General features: G+C 39.3%; 1 protein-coding gene across 4 annotated transcripts in view; it reads right to left on the reverse strand.

Annotated features, from left to right (window-relative positions):
• The window catches only part of LOC110447613 (carbonic anhydrase 2-like), a 66,664-nt gene that overhangs the window by 19,980 nt on the left and 29,299 nt on the right, over positions 1-17,385 (reverse strand). Inside the window, exon 1 of one of the 4 annotated variants that reach the window (XM_021493411.1) lies at positions 15,907-16,306. The exons of 2 other annotated variants lie outside the window; for them this stretch is intronic. In XM_021493411.1, coding sequence (XP_021349086.1) covers positions 15,907-15,949 — 43 coding nt within the window. In that variant the 5' untranslated portion in view covers positions 15,950-16,306. Of the gene's footprint in view, positions 1-2,840; positions 2,938-15,906; positions 16,307-17,385 lie in introns of those variants that run through there. One more of the 4 variants, XM_021493414.1, reaches the window with a different exon arrangement.

A 17,385-nucleotide genomic window follows, 5' to 3' on the forward strand; every position in this document is an offset into this window, starting at 1 on the left:
GTATAGTCACTGTATATGATGTAAGTGCCGTGTGTATGTATGGTATAGTCACTGTATATGGTGTAAGTGTCGTGTGTATGTATGGTATAGTCACTGTATATGATGTAAGTGTCGTGTGTATGTATGGTATAGTCACTGTATATGATGTAAGTGTCGTGTGTATGTATGGTATAGTCACTGTATATGATGTAAGTGTCGTGTGTATGTATGGTATAGTCACTGTATATGATGTAAGTGTCGTGTGTATGTATGGTATAGTCACTGTATATGATGTAAGTGTCGTGTGTATGTATGGTATAGTCACTGTATATGATGTAAGTGTCGTGTGTATGTATGGTATAGTCACTGTATATGATGTAAGTGTCGTGTGTATGTATGGTATAGTCACTGTATATGATGTAAGTGTCGTGTGTATGTATGGTATAGTCACTGTATATGATGTAAGTGTCGTGTGTATGTATGGTATAGTCACTGTATATGATGTAAGTGTCGTGTGTATGTATGGTATAGTCACTGTATATGATGTAAGTGTCGTGTGTATGTATGGTATAGTCACTGTATATGATGTAAGTGTCGTGTGTATGTATGGTATAGTCACTGTATATGATGTAAGTGTCGTGTGTATGTATGGTATAGTCACTGTATATGATGTAAGTGTCGTGTGTATGTATGGTATAGTCACTGTATATGATGTAAGTGTCGTGTGTATGTATGGTATAGTCACTGTATATGATGTAAGTGTCGTGTGTATGTATGGTATAGTCACTGTATATGATGTAAGTGTCGTGTGTATGTATGGTATAGTCACTGTATATGATGTTAGTGTCGTGTGTATGTATGGTATAGTCACTGTATATGATGTAAGTGTCGTGTGTATGTATGGTATAATCACTGTATATGATGTAAGTGTCGTGTGTATTATAAGTGTCGCATGCATTACTGTTATTATAAGTGTTGTAATGCGTTTGTGTCGCCTACAGCCTACCGTCAGTACTGTTACCGTTATTGTTTACAGACTAAGGTCGTTTATGGACGTATGCGCATGCGCTGGAGGCTTTGTATACTTTGTTATGTCATTTGTGAAGTGTGGCTTTGTATAATGTAACAAGTTGCATTTTAGTAGCGTGTTGACATTATTTCATTTATTTTACAAAATACTGAAATACCTTGTCAATGAGAAGATTTTTTTTTCGGAGTGGGGAGTGGAGGCAGGATTAAGTTCCTTATAGTTACAGAAAACGAATATTGAATCTGTCTCCTCCCAAAACAATCACAGACATATATCATTCCAAAATTGTACTTTCCCGTTTAACGAAGGAGAGTAACTACCCATTATAAGGTTAATAATTCTAGAAATCGGAGAATTCAACTGTATCTATTAAACAAATACCTTTTTTCTCTTCTATTAATAAAAAAAAACAACGCTACATTGTAGTTGTATTTCCGCAAAGGGGATTTTAAACAAGACCCTTTCTATCGTATGCCTTACCAAAGAATTCATCGATATTTTCACTAAAAACAAAGCATATCCTTTATTTGCTAAGCCGTATATTGATGACGCCATAGAAGGCTACTATCTCTGTGACGTCAAAGTCTGTGATACTACACACAAATAGCCTGAATACATGTAGGATCGCCCTGAAATATCCATAATATCATGTAATCCATGTAAACGATATGTAAAATAGACTCTAAAAGACTCTTTTTCCAATACATATTCATTGTTTTAGTATTTTCTAAGATCTTAAGATTAGTTCCAACGCAGATGATACCATTATTACTTTATTTTAATATGACAGATTCCTAATTAAAGAAAATATGATAAAGGTTTTATATTTTTAACAAAATCCTATCAAATCCGCCCCTGGGGCATAGTATTGTAAATCTTAAATTTACCCATTTAAACTTACGTCAAAAATGGAAAAAATGTGATATTTATGGATATTCCGTATTGTACTTGATTTCTTCACGCGAACCTGTCGCCCCTAACCAGAGTGATCTGGCTACAACGATACGGTTACGATAACGTTGCAGAAAATAATTATTAGGCATATCGACCCCCGCTAATAATGTTTTACGTATTTACTAACTCCCATTCAATGTTCAACCAAGATAATACACGCACATACATTGAATATATTTCAGATTAAAGTACGAAAGTATCCTCTTAGTGTTGTTACGTTATTAGCTTCCTTTTCCATAAATATTGGACGGATTTAGTCGACTACTTTTGTGAACAAAACAAAATACGATAAATATATGCTTCATAAGTGTAAAGTCGCACGCTAACCTAAAATAATAATAGAATAAATGAAAGGGATGTTCAATTGTTCGCATACCCAACAAATTAATTGATACGCTGAACTAGCGTATGCTCTTTACAGCCCTACATGTGTTCTGGACCTTTCCTTTCTACACTCACATAAATGCCGCAATGTAAAAAATAAATCCGGATTTTTTTGTAATATGTAAGTGTTGTGAGATTAATTGTAAGGCTATGAACGTATTACAACATTTGGACTAAAGATTTTGGTACAACTAGGATCCTCTCTGTTCTATACAATATCGATAACTAAATCTTTAAATTACAAACATGCTTACATTACAAGGTACGGAATTACCACGTTAATTACAACGTAACCGTGTTTGTATCTTTACTATTTCGCAAAAAATCTCAATAATTTACCAAAGACACACTCAAACACATGTATGTATTTAGACTCGGTATCAATTAATATTAATTAGTTAGTAGCATACCCTTGCATCTATGTATATACTTATATACAAATGTACATGAAATATAAAAAATCAATAATATTACGTTTAAGAATCATACTCACACTGAGACTGTGACTAGTTCGGACAATCCTTAGTTGTCGGTGTGACTTCACGCAAACCAGACTCAGAATCAAGGCAAAGTTTGCAGTCACGTGACTCGTGCAATATTTGCCAAAGAGTAAGTCTGCGCTCTCTTTAAGTACCATCCACGGAAATGATTTATGTTCAATAATAAGACACGGAGACCTACATATTTGAATCTCCCCATTGTGGCCACGATCTGGGAGGTACACTTTTACTGTGGGTTTGTATCTTGTCCCTGTTGGCCAGCTCGTGACCTGAAAAATGTGCCTTGTCTATGTGATTACATTGAAGTAATGCGACTGTAATCCGGATAGGATATCACACAGATACACCGTCAAATATAGAACAAGCACATGTATGTCACCCAGTAAGGAACTAGAAATAGGACACTTTTATGTCAAGTGACGTAACACACCGGATTCAGCTAGATGTATATTTATAAAACAATTCAATCATATTTAAATATCAACAACCAGGTGCTTTATAGCTTCAACATTTCACATACATGTAGCACACGAGTATACAGTGAAGGTTTTAGTTTTACGTGTACAGCCGGTATTGGTGCGTTGTTTAGGGGAGACGGACTTTGGATTGGATGTGTTTGTTTAATTTTGAAAATAAAACAATCTCGTATCAGCACGCTCCAGTATTGAAATCTAAATGATCAGAAAGCGTCTAATTCTGTGTCGTTTAATAGTAAGTACTTACATACTTGAATATTATATATAACTGTATGCATTCAAATAAAAAAGGAGTTTCAAAACAACCGAACAATTACGACTACCATAAAGGGACGAAACTCGTTTTGACCATAAATCACACACCATGTATGTATTCATCGTACACCTGCAGTACCATTAGAGGCCATTAGCATCATTAAAATGGAAACAAAACTATTTTTCAACAAAGAACAAGATTATCTGTCATATATAAATCTATACATGAGGCTTCGCATCTCGCTCTATGTCAGGTAGGACAGGTATATTAATCATAATATATATTAAGGAGGCTAAGGTAAACACTGTACGACGGGATGCGCTACGCCCTAAAAACTGGACCATGGTAATTTGACGATGCTTGTATCATACTATACAAATACATCGTTATCAATCTACAGTTCTTCTATCGATAACTGTATCATCCACAACAACTTCCGTACTTCAACAAGGTTTAATACCAGGTGCCCGTCCCTAAAACTGATCGGTTAAATGTTAGTAGTAATATAGTAGTGTGCATACCAGTGTTTGATATGACGGTGAATTACTTCAGATTATAACATTGGCCAAGTACGAACAAGTTAAACATGTCACTGTCTTTATTTTATTTTTGAACGCAAAACAAACTGGTTAATCAAAACAAAATACAAACGTAAAATCACGATATACCTCTACCGGAAGTTACCGAACATGGCGTCACAATGGACTGACGTGACGTCAAGCCGACCTAAAACCGGTCATCTGTGGAACTTTTGTGTTTCAGACAATATCAAAATTAGCGTAGATATAAACTTTTGTTTATTCACATTTGCGGACATACATTCTTTATGTATATGGATGGTTTTGCCCGTCTGAAATTCTAAATCTTAAAATATAACGTACATGTACGTGTGTGTATCTAAAAAGGGAAGTAGCTCGAACATAAATCACAGATAGACGCATATATATATCACTTTCAGTACTCGTCCGTCCTATTATCGTTATCTTTATATTGGAGTGACCCCAGAGAAAATCCTATGATTATCTTTATCATTATCGGGAGTGACCCCAGTGTGCCTGCTAAGGACACGGTAATGTGTACTCTATGTCATACGCTAAGGAGCTACGTCCCGAGTCAGGTCAAGTGTACTCAAAGTATTACCTAGTCTCAGTAGTCCCACGTTTCATGTACTGAGTGTGGTCAACTGTTCTCTACTCGGTACTGACTAACACTCTATAAGACCGAATGTTAAGTCAATATTTGCTGGGAGAATTTGATTTAGATTTCTATACGGAAATTAAACCTCAATATATAGATATTTGTTTTATACAGCAACATTGATAAATTCTATATATGCATATACATGTACATAACTGCCTTTTAAGGAGCCCGCGCACGAATTTCTAATTACAATGTCCCTTTGCGGACTCCATGGCCTTTACATAAATCGATATACAAATAATTCTTTAATACTACCTCATATCCAGTTATAATTTTTTGACTCTCTTTCTTGTACCTGTACCGTGGACGATACGAGTTTTAACGAGCTTTGCTACCTTTGGACAACTCGTCCACTTCCCGGGATTCATACATACATGAAAAAGGAGCAGGCCGATTCGAAAATTCGACTTTATTTTGTCTTCACTGTCGACATCATTAAGTGTTCTATTATATATCCATATATAATCCCATGTAAAACAAAACAAAAAATATCATTAGCTATCTACATGTACGAATTTCCCCTTTTTACAATTGACAGTGGGACCCGATATCGTAAGCGCTTGATAATAGTGATTCTATTGACAACAGAAAGTACCCGGAAAGATGAAGACTTCAACTTACATACTTCATCAACTTCATCTATATTTGTATATACTTCATCTGATAAACTTCATCTTATATATTCATCTTATATACTTCATCTTATATACTTCACCTTATATACTTCATCTTACTTATATACGTCATCATATATACTTCACCTTATATACTTCATCTTATATACTTCACCTTATATACTTCATCTTACTTATGTACTTCATCTTACTTATATACTTCATCTTACTTATATACGTCATCTTATATACTTCACCTTATACACTTCATCTTATATACTTCACCTTATATACTTCATCTTACTTATATACTTCATCTTACAATGTATACACGTCATCTCATATACTTCATCGTACTTATATACTTCATCTTACTTATATACTTCATCTTACTTATATACGTCATCCTATATACTTCACCTTATATACTTCATCTTATATACTTCACCTTATAAACTTCATCTAACTTATATACTTCATCTTACAATGTATATACTTCATCTTATATACTTCATCTTACTTATATACTTCATCTTACAGTTGTATTTACTTCATCTTATATACTTCATCCTACTTATATACGTCATCTCATATACTTCATCTTACTTATATACTTCATCTTACAATGTATATACTTCACCTTATATACTTCATCTTACTTATATACTTCATCTTACAATTGTATTTACTTCATCTTATATACTTCATCCTACTTATATACGTCATCTCATATACTTCATATTACTTATATACTTCATCTTACTTATATACTTCATCTTATATACTTCATCTTACTTATATACTTCATCTTATATACTTCAGCTTACTTATATACTTCATATTATATACTTCATCTTATAAAATTCATCCTGCATACCTTATCTTATATAATTCATTTTACATACTTCATCTCTTATAATCCAGCGTACATACTTCATATAATATACATCCTCTTATCTACGTAAACAAGACATTGATATTTGTTTCTACATTCACATATAACATTTTTAATGTAACATATTTTATTTACATAATAACTAAGAATATTTAAAGAAGTTTTTTCAGTTGAGATTCTTGTCAACTATGATGACGTATAACCATTCCTACACTACCGTGTTGTAAAAGGTCACGTGACCATAGTTTTACGAACTTAAAGTAATTCAATAAAAAACTAAAGTTAAGGAGTTTTCTTGGGTTCTTGGGCTTTAACATATGCGACATGGCTTCTGATTTTTAGCTTAGTATAGGCCAAACTTCCGCTACAAACATGTACTCGACTGTTTTGTATGTTTACATTATAAGATTAAGGGTCCGTTCTAACCGGCCTTGTTTGAAGTAGGACACAACATCACATCCCGCTAGTATATATAGTAACAGACATGCTTGATGTATGATCGTACACGAGCCGTGATCCTGGTGACGTCAGCGGCTTTATAACGTCAAACTAATTTCTTGAACTTTTTCATCAGAGCGTGCAAGAATCCACGTCATCCGGTGATAATTAGATCTGCTGCACACATAACAGGTTAGACTTGTGTGTGTATCAACATCATTTTAATGTTTTAGATAGCACGAACTAATATTTTTGGGGTTCAAATCGTCAATGTTTCTCTGTTAAAGAAGCTATATCCATTTCCGGTTATGGAAAACTTCAAAGATCGAGTCACCAACACGTTTGCTCTATCACCGTCTGACAGAAGACACCTACACAAACATGACCATTAGACATTATAGCGGGATTGTTAAGACACTACAACAACAAAGGGGGGGCTCATGTAAACAATGAAACGTTGCAAATTTTAGAACTTAAAGAGGCAAAACTGGTCTAATTTGCTTCAGACGAGAAGCTCGGAGTATTTGTTTCCGGAATACTCACAATGAAGTCACCATGACGGTCATTGTATGGCGCTGTTGTAATACCAGTACTACATTGAGCAGCTCATGAATACAATGTACCAATTTTAGGAAGGTTGCTAGGACGAAGTCATCTGCCTGTTAGATCGCTTGTACCTTCGCTGTCAATGACGTTCGTGCATTGCCACGGTGTTGGTACTGTAAGGGCAAGCCGGTATAGATACGTACATCTGTACTCATCAACTGTCTACACACATACATGTGTGCATCGTCAGCGATAACAGGCTGGAATAACAATGGTTAACTTGATTTGTTCTGATAACTATACTATGGTATCGGTTTAACTAAAACAGTATGAACAGTGCTAACAACTCATTTTTGTATTAATACCAAGACCCCTGTAGGCCAGGAGAATATAGCCGACGTGATATATCAAAACGCCAGAGTTGGTCCAGACTCATCAGAGAAATACTGTTCGTAGACTGGCTACGGTCAACCAGGATTAGCTGTAGTTTGGGCTATTTATGGAAGACACATGCAACAACTATGACATGCATGGTCATGTAAGGCGACGAATGTGGTTCCTCTCGCAGAACCAGGGACCTCCGTATTAGGTACACTGAAGAAGTCAACACTGATATGCTTCAGTTCGGACCTGGCCTTTCTTGTCTACCTACCCTTCGCGGAGTCTGTCCGTAAACCTGGCTAGTCTGTTACTCAAACAATACGAACGAGAGCTCTTGTGTACTGGTTTCGATGTATTCGGTATTAAGATGGCCCTAGATTTGCCCTATCATAGGTGGACACCGTCATCCTATGACCTTATAATTAGCTGTCGTCGTTTGACCTTAGCTGTGGAAGACTTAAAAATAAACAAGTAACCAAGTAAACAAGTATAAAATTGGACTTTTCCAAGCTGTGACATGTCAGCGTGATGAAGCTTTGAACTGTCGTTGGGTGACCACAACATCAGTGGACATCATCGTCATAACTGCCGCTAGGACGCAAAAACAGAAAAAAGCAGCTATCAAACCCGAGCTTCGGAAGGTTGAACCAGCAACTACCGCCATACGATTTCCAATAAAATCACCACTATATCATCACCTGCTGTCAGTCGCGAGGTACCTGTATGGCACGCCGATATATACAGGTATCGTCCCACTGCTATAGTAAACCAGTGGTGATCTTTATACAGTCGCCATCACCTACACCGTACACACTTTCACCATAACAAATCAACCGTCTAAATCGGAAACTTGTTAGTCCGGCAATGGTCACGAAAAATAACTTGTAATAGCTTGTAATGAGATATTGAGAGAACTTTTCATTCCAGTTTTCCTTTATAGCACCTCTGAAGTCAGGATCGAAGTGTGCATTATGTAATGTGGAAATTGGGGTTGAGTTTCACTATTTATTCTAATGTGAATATGATTTGATATGCAAAATCCAAGCTGGACGAAAATGCAAGGTCTTTCCTCACTTTGTAATACACGTGTTCTCACGCGTATCAGTAGATTTCTAGAAATATTAGACAGAATTTTGAAAGCATAGTTACATATACATAGTTCAGGTATTTCTGTTTTTTAACGTACTTTTTATTATAACAATTTCATTCTGTATCATATTATGATCCGCCATGTTTAAATTGTACCAACTGTACATGTATGACCTCTTGTTTCGCACTAGTGCGACTGAGTGAACAAGTAAGATCTTGAAAATCTTGAATTTTGTTCAGATTGCTCTCCGTCTGGTTACGTCGATACATCAATAGTAATACCAAAAATAAGTATACCCGGAGGCACGTCCTCACGGTAAGGGACCGCTTAGTTAAACAATAATCTTACCATTGTCACTACTGAAAAATAATGTGTAAGACCTTTTGTAAAAGAAGTTTTCCATTAAAATCACACGTCGCCTTGCATTTCGAAGATTTAGTTAGTTGTTCAAAATTTGATTTTTTGAAATTGATAGAAATATAAAAGAAAACAGAAACACAGTCGAATACAAGATCTTGACAGCACAAAGCCTAAACTTTATTAATATTGCTGTCTTGGAATTATAACTTAAAAGTGTAAAAAAAAAATGGGCGCAAAGACCATGAAAACTTGACAGGGGAAGTTACTCTAGGCCAGAAAAAAAGTCCTTTTGGATTGCTTCATCTTCTATACCCCCCTCCAAATGAAAAGAAAAACCCCAAGTGGAACTCTTCTTTCGCAATTGTAACTGATGAAGTAGTACCTAAATCTTATCATATAGAATAAAAGAAACTGAGAATCGTTTTAAAGCTTGCAGGTGTGCTTGTTAGCTCTCAGCACTGACAGGATAGGGCATATCAAACACTTTGCACTGTATTATGCTGTATTATGCATTCACACGTCGAAACTATTGATATATCGGCTGATAGGCTCTGTGCATATCTTTTACTACTAATTAGTGCAAGTGTCATATCCCACAGCCTATGTCGATTGGCATAGACAGGAAACCGGCTTTCCGCTGTTATGTGCTGCTGTGTAGGGTCTTGTTAAGTCTGATGTAAGGCGACTCCCTGGCGTACGTGATGTACAGATAAGTCACATTTTCATTAAAACTCTACATCACGTACCTAAAGCATCTCATATCCGCCCATGAGTTTTGAGAGCAGAGGCGAAAGAAGTAAAATAATTGACGATGTCAGAGTTAATTTTCCAGCTAACGCCTTGATTAGAGCTATCCTCAAAATCTCGTGGGTAACGCTAAAATTACAAGAAAAACTGAAACGATAAACTTTCTCGTAAAATCGCTATTCATTCATACACAATCTCAGCTGTGTTTTAGGCGATATCTCTGACTCGCCAGCCTAGCTAGCTGACATAATATTTAACTGGCCCTGAACTTGGAGACCAATCAAGGAAAAGTTGGTACATGTGTCTGAAATAGACAATTATAAATCAATTTCACTAAGAGGTCAGATTTACATTGGATTTGAAATAAGAAAGGATAAAAAAATGCAGGTCACCGAGTAAAACGTACTGCACGTATTACTCAAACGTTTTTTTCCCTAATAACAACAGTGAAATTGACATAAGAGAGAGACAGTGACTTGATACTTAATTAACTGTTAGAGTTGTAGCCTTCAGCTTCTCGGACTGGTAAATGTAACCTAATTTATTTTAAAGTATTTTAGAAATCTAAATGAAGTTCCAAGGTAAAGACGACCTTCTACACGTAAATATACATTTGTTATATGTGTACAACGCCAGATTAATAATGAATTGTTTAAACGTATAATTAATGGATCGTCACGCCTCTGAGGAGCGGCGATCATCATTCCTTTTAATTAAAACGCCAAATGTCGAGACTGGTCAAAGAGTCCAGGTGATGGACATTAGACACATTAATCTTGATAACAAATCGGACAGAGGATGGTCGGTCTTCTACGGAACTTTCCTGTAGAATGGGTCACGTGATGGACCCCGAAACAATTCCAAGGTCTTGGGCGTGTCGTTTTGTGGGACGAAGACTTTTCACGAAGATAGACGAGTTCACACTTCAGTAAATATCTGTGACGTCTCATGATGTAAACAAACCTAATGACGCTAATCTCTCCAACCATTCACAGAAGTGTCTACCGTTTTACGCGCTATGACGTCGTGACGTATGTCGCAAGGCAAGTCCGCCAAATGATGTCGGAGTTAACTGAATCACTTTTATACTTATATTCTACCTAACTTATTATATCTGTAAGTTGTTTTAGAGTGAACTCCCTTATGTTAGCTTACACATTATATATGTGATAATAATTATGACTTAGTCAATCTTCAATATATGTATTTGCTATCCTACACATTTTCCTTAAGGATTCTACTTCACATTGAGCACCTTTTATTTGTGTAAATACTGTCTCCGGTAAGGACATATGCTTCCATTCACTTTATGGTTGTGAGTTATGTACGAATTATCTCCCATGACGTCGTTATGCCTTTAATGTGTGTCCGAGTTGCCCATTGAAAAATAACATCATTGGATAATTCTGAAAGACCTGAGCGTCATTAAATACAGTTAAAACGTATTCTTGTGAAACTTTCTAATGTGCCGTTGGCCAGTTAACAAATGTGTGTCAGTGTGGAAGGAGACCAATGGACTGACTATTTCTCATTATATGTACACACGAGAGCAATGATGATCCTAGACCGCCAGGCCAGGAATATATTTCTTTTTTTTTTACTTTTCACCACACTGCTTACCTCATTACAAATGACACGCTCAAAAAGTTAAAAGCGTAAGTGTGCAAAAGGACTGGTTTGATTGTTATCAAAATGTGTATATATGGATATACAGCACATGTATTGTCTGACGTAATAATACCAGTGATCTTAAATAATCTACATTACCTAGATGATACGCTACACACACGCACACGCCTACACAACACACATAGGGGCACGTCCTTAAATGGCCTTAACTGTTAATGGGAAGTAAATTAAACCAAACCAAACACGACATGAAAACGCACATAATTGTAACCGATACCTTTTATGACGTAATAACTCTTCTTTAATTTCACAGCTCGACAGATGACATCATACACGCTATTGCTGTGTAGCATCATTATAGCACGTGCTATATATAACCTAGGCTACATTTGTGAGCACGTGTTGGATACGTTTAGAATGCTTTTGTGTAAATACGACATCTTTACGTTATGGATTTTATCACAGCAAGCACATGCACAAATACAAAGAATGCATTATATATAAATTCATTCGACGGTAAAATCAGAAGAATTTCCGGATCGATGGGACAGGACAATAGCACACTTGTCGGAGAAAATCCTGTAAATATACCCCAATAACGGTACTACGCCCTTGTAAAATCCTGTAACTATACAGCTATACCGATACTACGCCCTGGTAAAATCCTGTAACTATACCCCTTTACCGGAACAACGCCCTGGTAAAATCCTGTAACTATACCCCTATACCGGTACTACGCCATGGTAAAATCCTGTAACTATACCACTAAACCGGTACTACGCCATATACCTGTAACTATACCCCTATACCGGTACTACGCCCTGGGAAAATCCTGTAACTATACCCCTATACCGGTACTACGCCATGGTAAAATCCTGTAACTATACCACTAAACCGGTACTACGCCATATACCTGTAACTATAGCCCTATACCGGTTCTACGCCCTGGACCTGTAACTATACCCCTATACCGGTACTACCTGTAACTATACCCCTATACCGGTATTACCTGTAACTATACCCATATACCGGTACTACCTGTAACTATACCCCTATACCGGTAATACCTATAACTATACTCCTATACTGGTACTACCTGTAACTATACCCCTATACCGGTACAACCTGTAACTATACCCCTATACCGGTAATATCTGTAACTATACCCCTATACCGGTACTACGCCCTGGACCTGTAACTATACCCCTATACCGGTAATACGCCCTGGACCTGTAACTATACCCCCATACCGGTAGTACGCCCTGGACCCACCTGTAACTATACCCCTATTCCGGTACTACGCCATGGACCTGTAACAATACCCCTATACCGGCACTACGCCATAGACCTGTACTTATACCCCTATATCGGTACTACGCCCTGTACCTGTAATTATACCCCTATACCGGTACTACGCCCTGGACCCACCTGTATCTATACCCCTGTACCGGTACTACGCACTGGACTTGTAACTATACCCTATACCGGTACTTCGCACTGGACCTGTAACTATACCCATATACCGGTACTACGCTATGGACCTGTAACTATACCCCTATACCGGTACTATGCCCTGGACCTGTAACTATCCCCCTTTACCGGTACTACTCCCTGTACCTGTTACTATACCCCTATACCGGTACTACGCTCTGGACCTGTAGCTATACCCCATATACGGGTACTACGCCCTGTACCTGTAACTATACCCCTATACCGGTACTACGCCCTGGACCCACCTGTAGCTATACTTCTATACCGGTGCTATGCCCTGGACCCACCTGTAGCTATAACCCTATACCGGTACTACACCCTGGACCTGTAACTATACCCCTATACCGGTTCTACGCCCTGTACCTGTAACTATACCCTTATACCGGTACCACGCCCTGGACCCACCTGTAATTATACCCCTATACCGGTACTACGCCCTAAACCTGTAATTATACCCCTATACCGGTACTACGCCCTGGACATGTAACTATACACCTATAACGGTACTACGCCCTGGACATGTAACTATACCCCTATACCGGTACTACGCACTGGACCTGTAACTATACCCCTATACCGGTACTACGCTATGGACCTGTAACTATACCCCTATACCGATGCTATGCCCTGGACCTGTAACTTTACCCCTATACCGGTACTACTCCCTGTACCTGTTACTATACCCCTATACCGGTACTACGCCCTGGACCCACCTGTAACTATACCCCTATACCGGTACTACGCTCTGGACCTGTAGCTATACCCCTATACTGGTACTACGCCCTGGACCCACCTGTAGCTATACCCCTATACGGGTACTGCGCCCTGGACCTGTAACTATACCCCTATACCGGTACTACGCCCTGGACCCACCTATAGCTATAACCCTATACCGGTACTGCACCCTGGACCCACCTATAGCTATACTTCTATACCGGTACTACGCCCTGGACCTGTAACTATACCCCTATACCGGTACCACTCCCTGGACCCACCTGTAATTATACCCCTATACCGGTACTACGCCCTAAACCTGTAACTATACACCTATAACGGTTCTACGCCCTGGACCTGTAACTATACCCCTATACCGGTACTACGCACTGGACCTGTAACTATATCCCTATACCGGTACTACGCCATGGACCTGTAACTATTCCCCTCTACCGGTACTACGCCCTGGACCTGTAACTATACCCCTATACCGGTACTAAGCCCTGGACCTGTAACTTAACCCTTATACCGGTACTACGCAATGGACCTGTAACTATACCCCTATACCGGTACTGCGCCATGGACCTGTAACTATACCCCTATACCGGTAATACCTTTAATTATACCCCTTTACCGGTACTACGCCCTGGACCTGTAACTATACCCTTATACCGGTACCACGCCCTGGACCCACCTGTAATTATACCCCTATACCGGTACTACGCCCTGGACCTGTAACTATCCCCCTATACCGGTACTATGCCCTGGACCTGTAACTATACCCCTATACAGGTACTACGCCCTGTACCTGTATCTATACCCCTATACCGGTACTGTGCCCTGGACCTGTAACTATAACCCTATACCGGTACTACGCCCTGGACCTGTAACTATACCCTTATACCGGTACTACGCCCTGTACCTGTAACTATACCCCTATACCGGTACTATGCCCTTGACCTGTAACTATACCCCTATACCGGTACTACGCCCTGGACCTGTAACAATACCCCTATACCGGTACTACGCCCTGGACCTGTAACAATACCCCTATACCGGTACTACGCCCTGGACCTGTAACAATACCCCTATACCGGTACTACGCCCTGGACCTGTAAATATACCCCTATACCGGTACTACGCCCTGGACCTGTAACTATACCCCAATACCGGTACTATGCCCTGGACCTGTAACTATACCCCTATAACGGTGCCCTGGACCTGTAACTATACCCCTTTACCGGTACTACGCCCTGGACCTGTAACTATACCCCTATACCGGTACTACGCACTGGACCTGTAACTATACCCCTATACCGGTACTACGCCCTGGACCTGTAACTATACCCCTATACCGGTACTATGCCCTGGACCTGTAACTATACCCCTATACCGGTACTACGCCCTGCATGGACCTGTAACTATACCCCTATACCTGTACTACGCACTGGACCTGTAACTATACCCCTATACCGGTACGACGCCCTGCATGGACCTGTAACTATACCCCTATACCGGTACTATGCCCTGGACCTGTAACTATACCCCTATACCGGTACTACGCCCTGCATGGACCTGTAACTATACCCCTATACCGGTACTACGCACTGGACCTGTAACTATACCCCTATACCGGTACATTGTACTACGCCCTGAACCAACCAGACAAGAATGTCTGGTCTAAACTATGATATTCGCGACAGTGGGATAGGTGAAAACACTTTATAACAATTGGGGACGACTGAGGTCCGGAACGATCAATAACCTAGCGACAATAGTTAGGGTTAAAAAGACACTGACTGTTCAGACAAAGTGGGCCGGGACACAATAGGGACATGGAATACGTTGGTGAACACACATTCTACAACCTATGTGTGATCCTTTCTAACGTACTGACAACATCATCAGCAATACACAACCACGTGGGTGTATGCATGTGTGTATTAAAAAATATACTTCTGATAGCGCGTGACCCAGCTAGGCGGAGGTAAAACGTGTAAACGAGAGCTTCGCGTATCATTATACATGTATGTGTTTATATCCGTCTTCCATTTAAATCGTTTATAAATACCTTCGTCATCATGTTTTTTTGGATTTGAAAGCATTTATGTTTTCTATCGTTAAAAACCATTGATAGCTATCAGGTATCTGTACGTATACTACACCCAATGAATGGTACGCCAGTTAATACACCCACCCTAAATAATTCATATAATACTCACTCTCGTCGACTCCATGTTCACAGCTAGGTTTCTCGATTGCCATTCATGGATTGACTTTGGTTTGACATTGTAGTATAGAGGCCATCTCTCCCCGAGACAACACAGATCGATACCGGCTCTATATGTACGTCACGGCCAGCCTCCGAACCCCACGTGTGTGTGTGTGTGTACAAAGGGGTTCAAACATCGACCCTCTTTTAGGTCAGGAACTGTCTTCCGATTACAGAGGTGCGATTGATAATAAAAAGATGTTAATGTAACCACGTCTGGAGGTGAATAAAGGTGATAATATAATGACACTTTCCCACAGTTCCCTGGTGGTATATTTTACTCAACTCGATTTAACCTCGGTATTCTGAGTAAACACGCGAAAGAAAAGAGTTTCATTGACTAGCTGTACACAGCTGCATTACCCATAACAGCGCACGTGATCCGTGGAGTACCCATCATATACTGGGAAGCTTTACTCTCTCCCACATGTATGGGTACTCCTAGATGAAACATAAACCCAACTTACCTACGTCATAATAACACACGGATCAAATTAATTATTTTCTGTTTACGTATATATATAACAGTGGTAGATATATGAAAAGGACATAACAACATCTCAAACACGTGTGTATATCACGCGGAAAATATTCCTCTGGGGTTATAACTATCTATAGTTTAGTGATATACTGGTTTGAATCACAGGGACCTGAACATTAAGACTCAGTATATATTTTTAGACATTCATGATAGTGCAGGTAGCTCTATTAAACGTCTTAGGGGCTTAATACATAACACACCACACGACGAAATATGTATGATACCAAAACGACTGAAAGCTCATTAATCTATGAGTTAATGTGGCATTGGTCAGTTCATGAAAAGAATAATGAAGTTTCTATAACTCAAAATTTGGTACGGCCTGGGGAGATATGAAACGTAGCTTGGTAAGAGTAGGAGAAACAATATGTTAAGTGGGAATTAAGAGACATGAGTGTAAGGTGTGGTGAGAGGAGGAGATATTATGGGAAGTGGTGGGGTGGAGGGAGGGGGGAGGGAGACATTGAGGTACATGGTGGGGTGGGAGGGAGACATTGAGGTAAGTGGGCGGTTGGGAGAGAGACATTACGGTAAGTGATGGGGTGGGAGGGAGACATTACGGTAAGTGGTGAGGGGGGAGGGAGATATTACGGTAAGTGGTGGAGTGGGAGGGAGACATTACGGTAAGTGATGGGGTGGGAGGGAGACATTAAGGTAAGTGGTGGGGTGGGAGGGAGACATCACGGTAAGTGATGAGCTGGGGAGGTAGAGACGTTACGGTAAGTGATTGGGTGGGGAGGGTGATACGTTACGGTAAGTGACGGGGTGGGTAGCGAGAGACATCACGGTAAGTGATGGGGGGGGGAGAGAGACATCACGGTAAGTTATGGGGTGGGTAGGGAGAGACATCACGGTAACTGATGGGGGGGGAGAGACATCACGGTAAGT

This window comes from Mizuhopecten yessoensis, unplaced genomic scaffold, assembly GCF_002113885.1.
Source record: "Mizuhopecten yessoensis strain PY_sf001 unplaced genomic scaffold, ASM211388v2 scaffold3537, whole genome shotgun sequence".
In the NCBI taxonomy this organism is placed as follows: domain Eukaryota; kingdom Metazoa; phylum Mollusca; class Bivalvia; order Pectinida; family Pectinidae; genus Mizuhopecten; species Mizuhopecten yessoensis.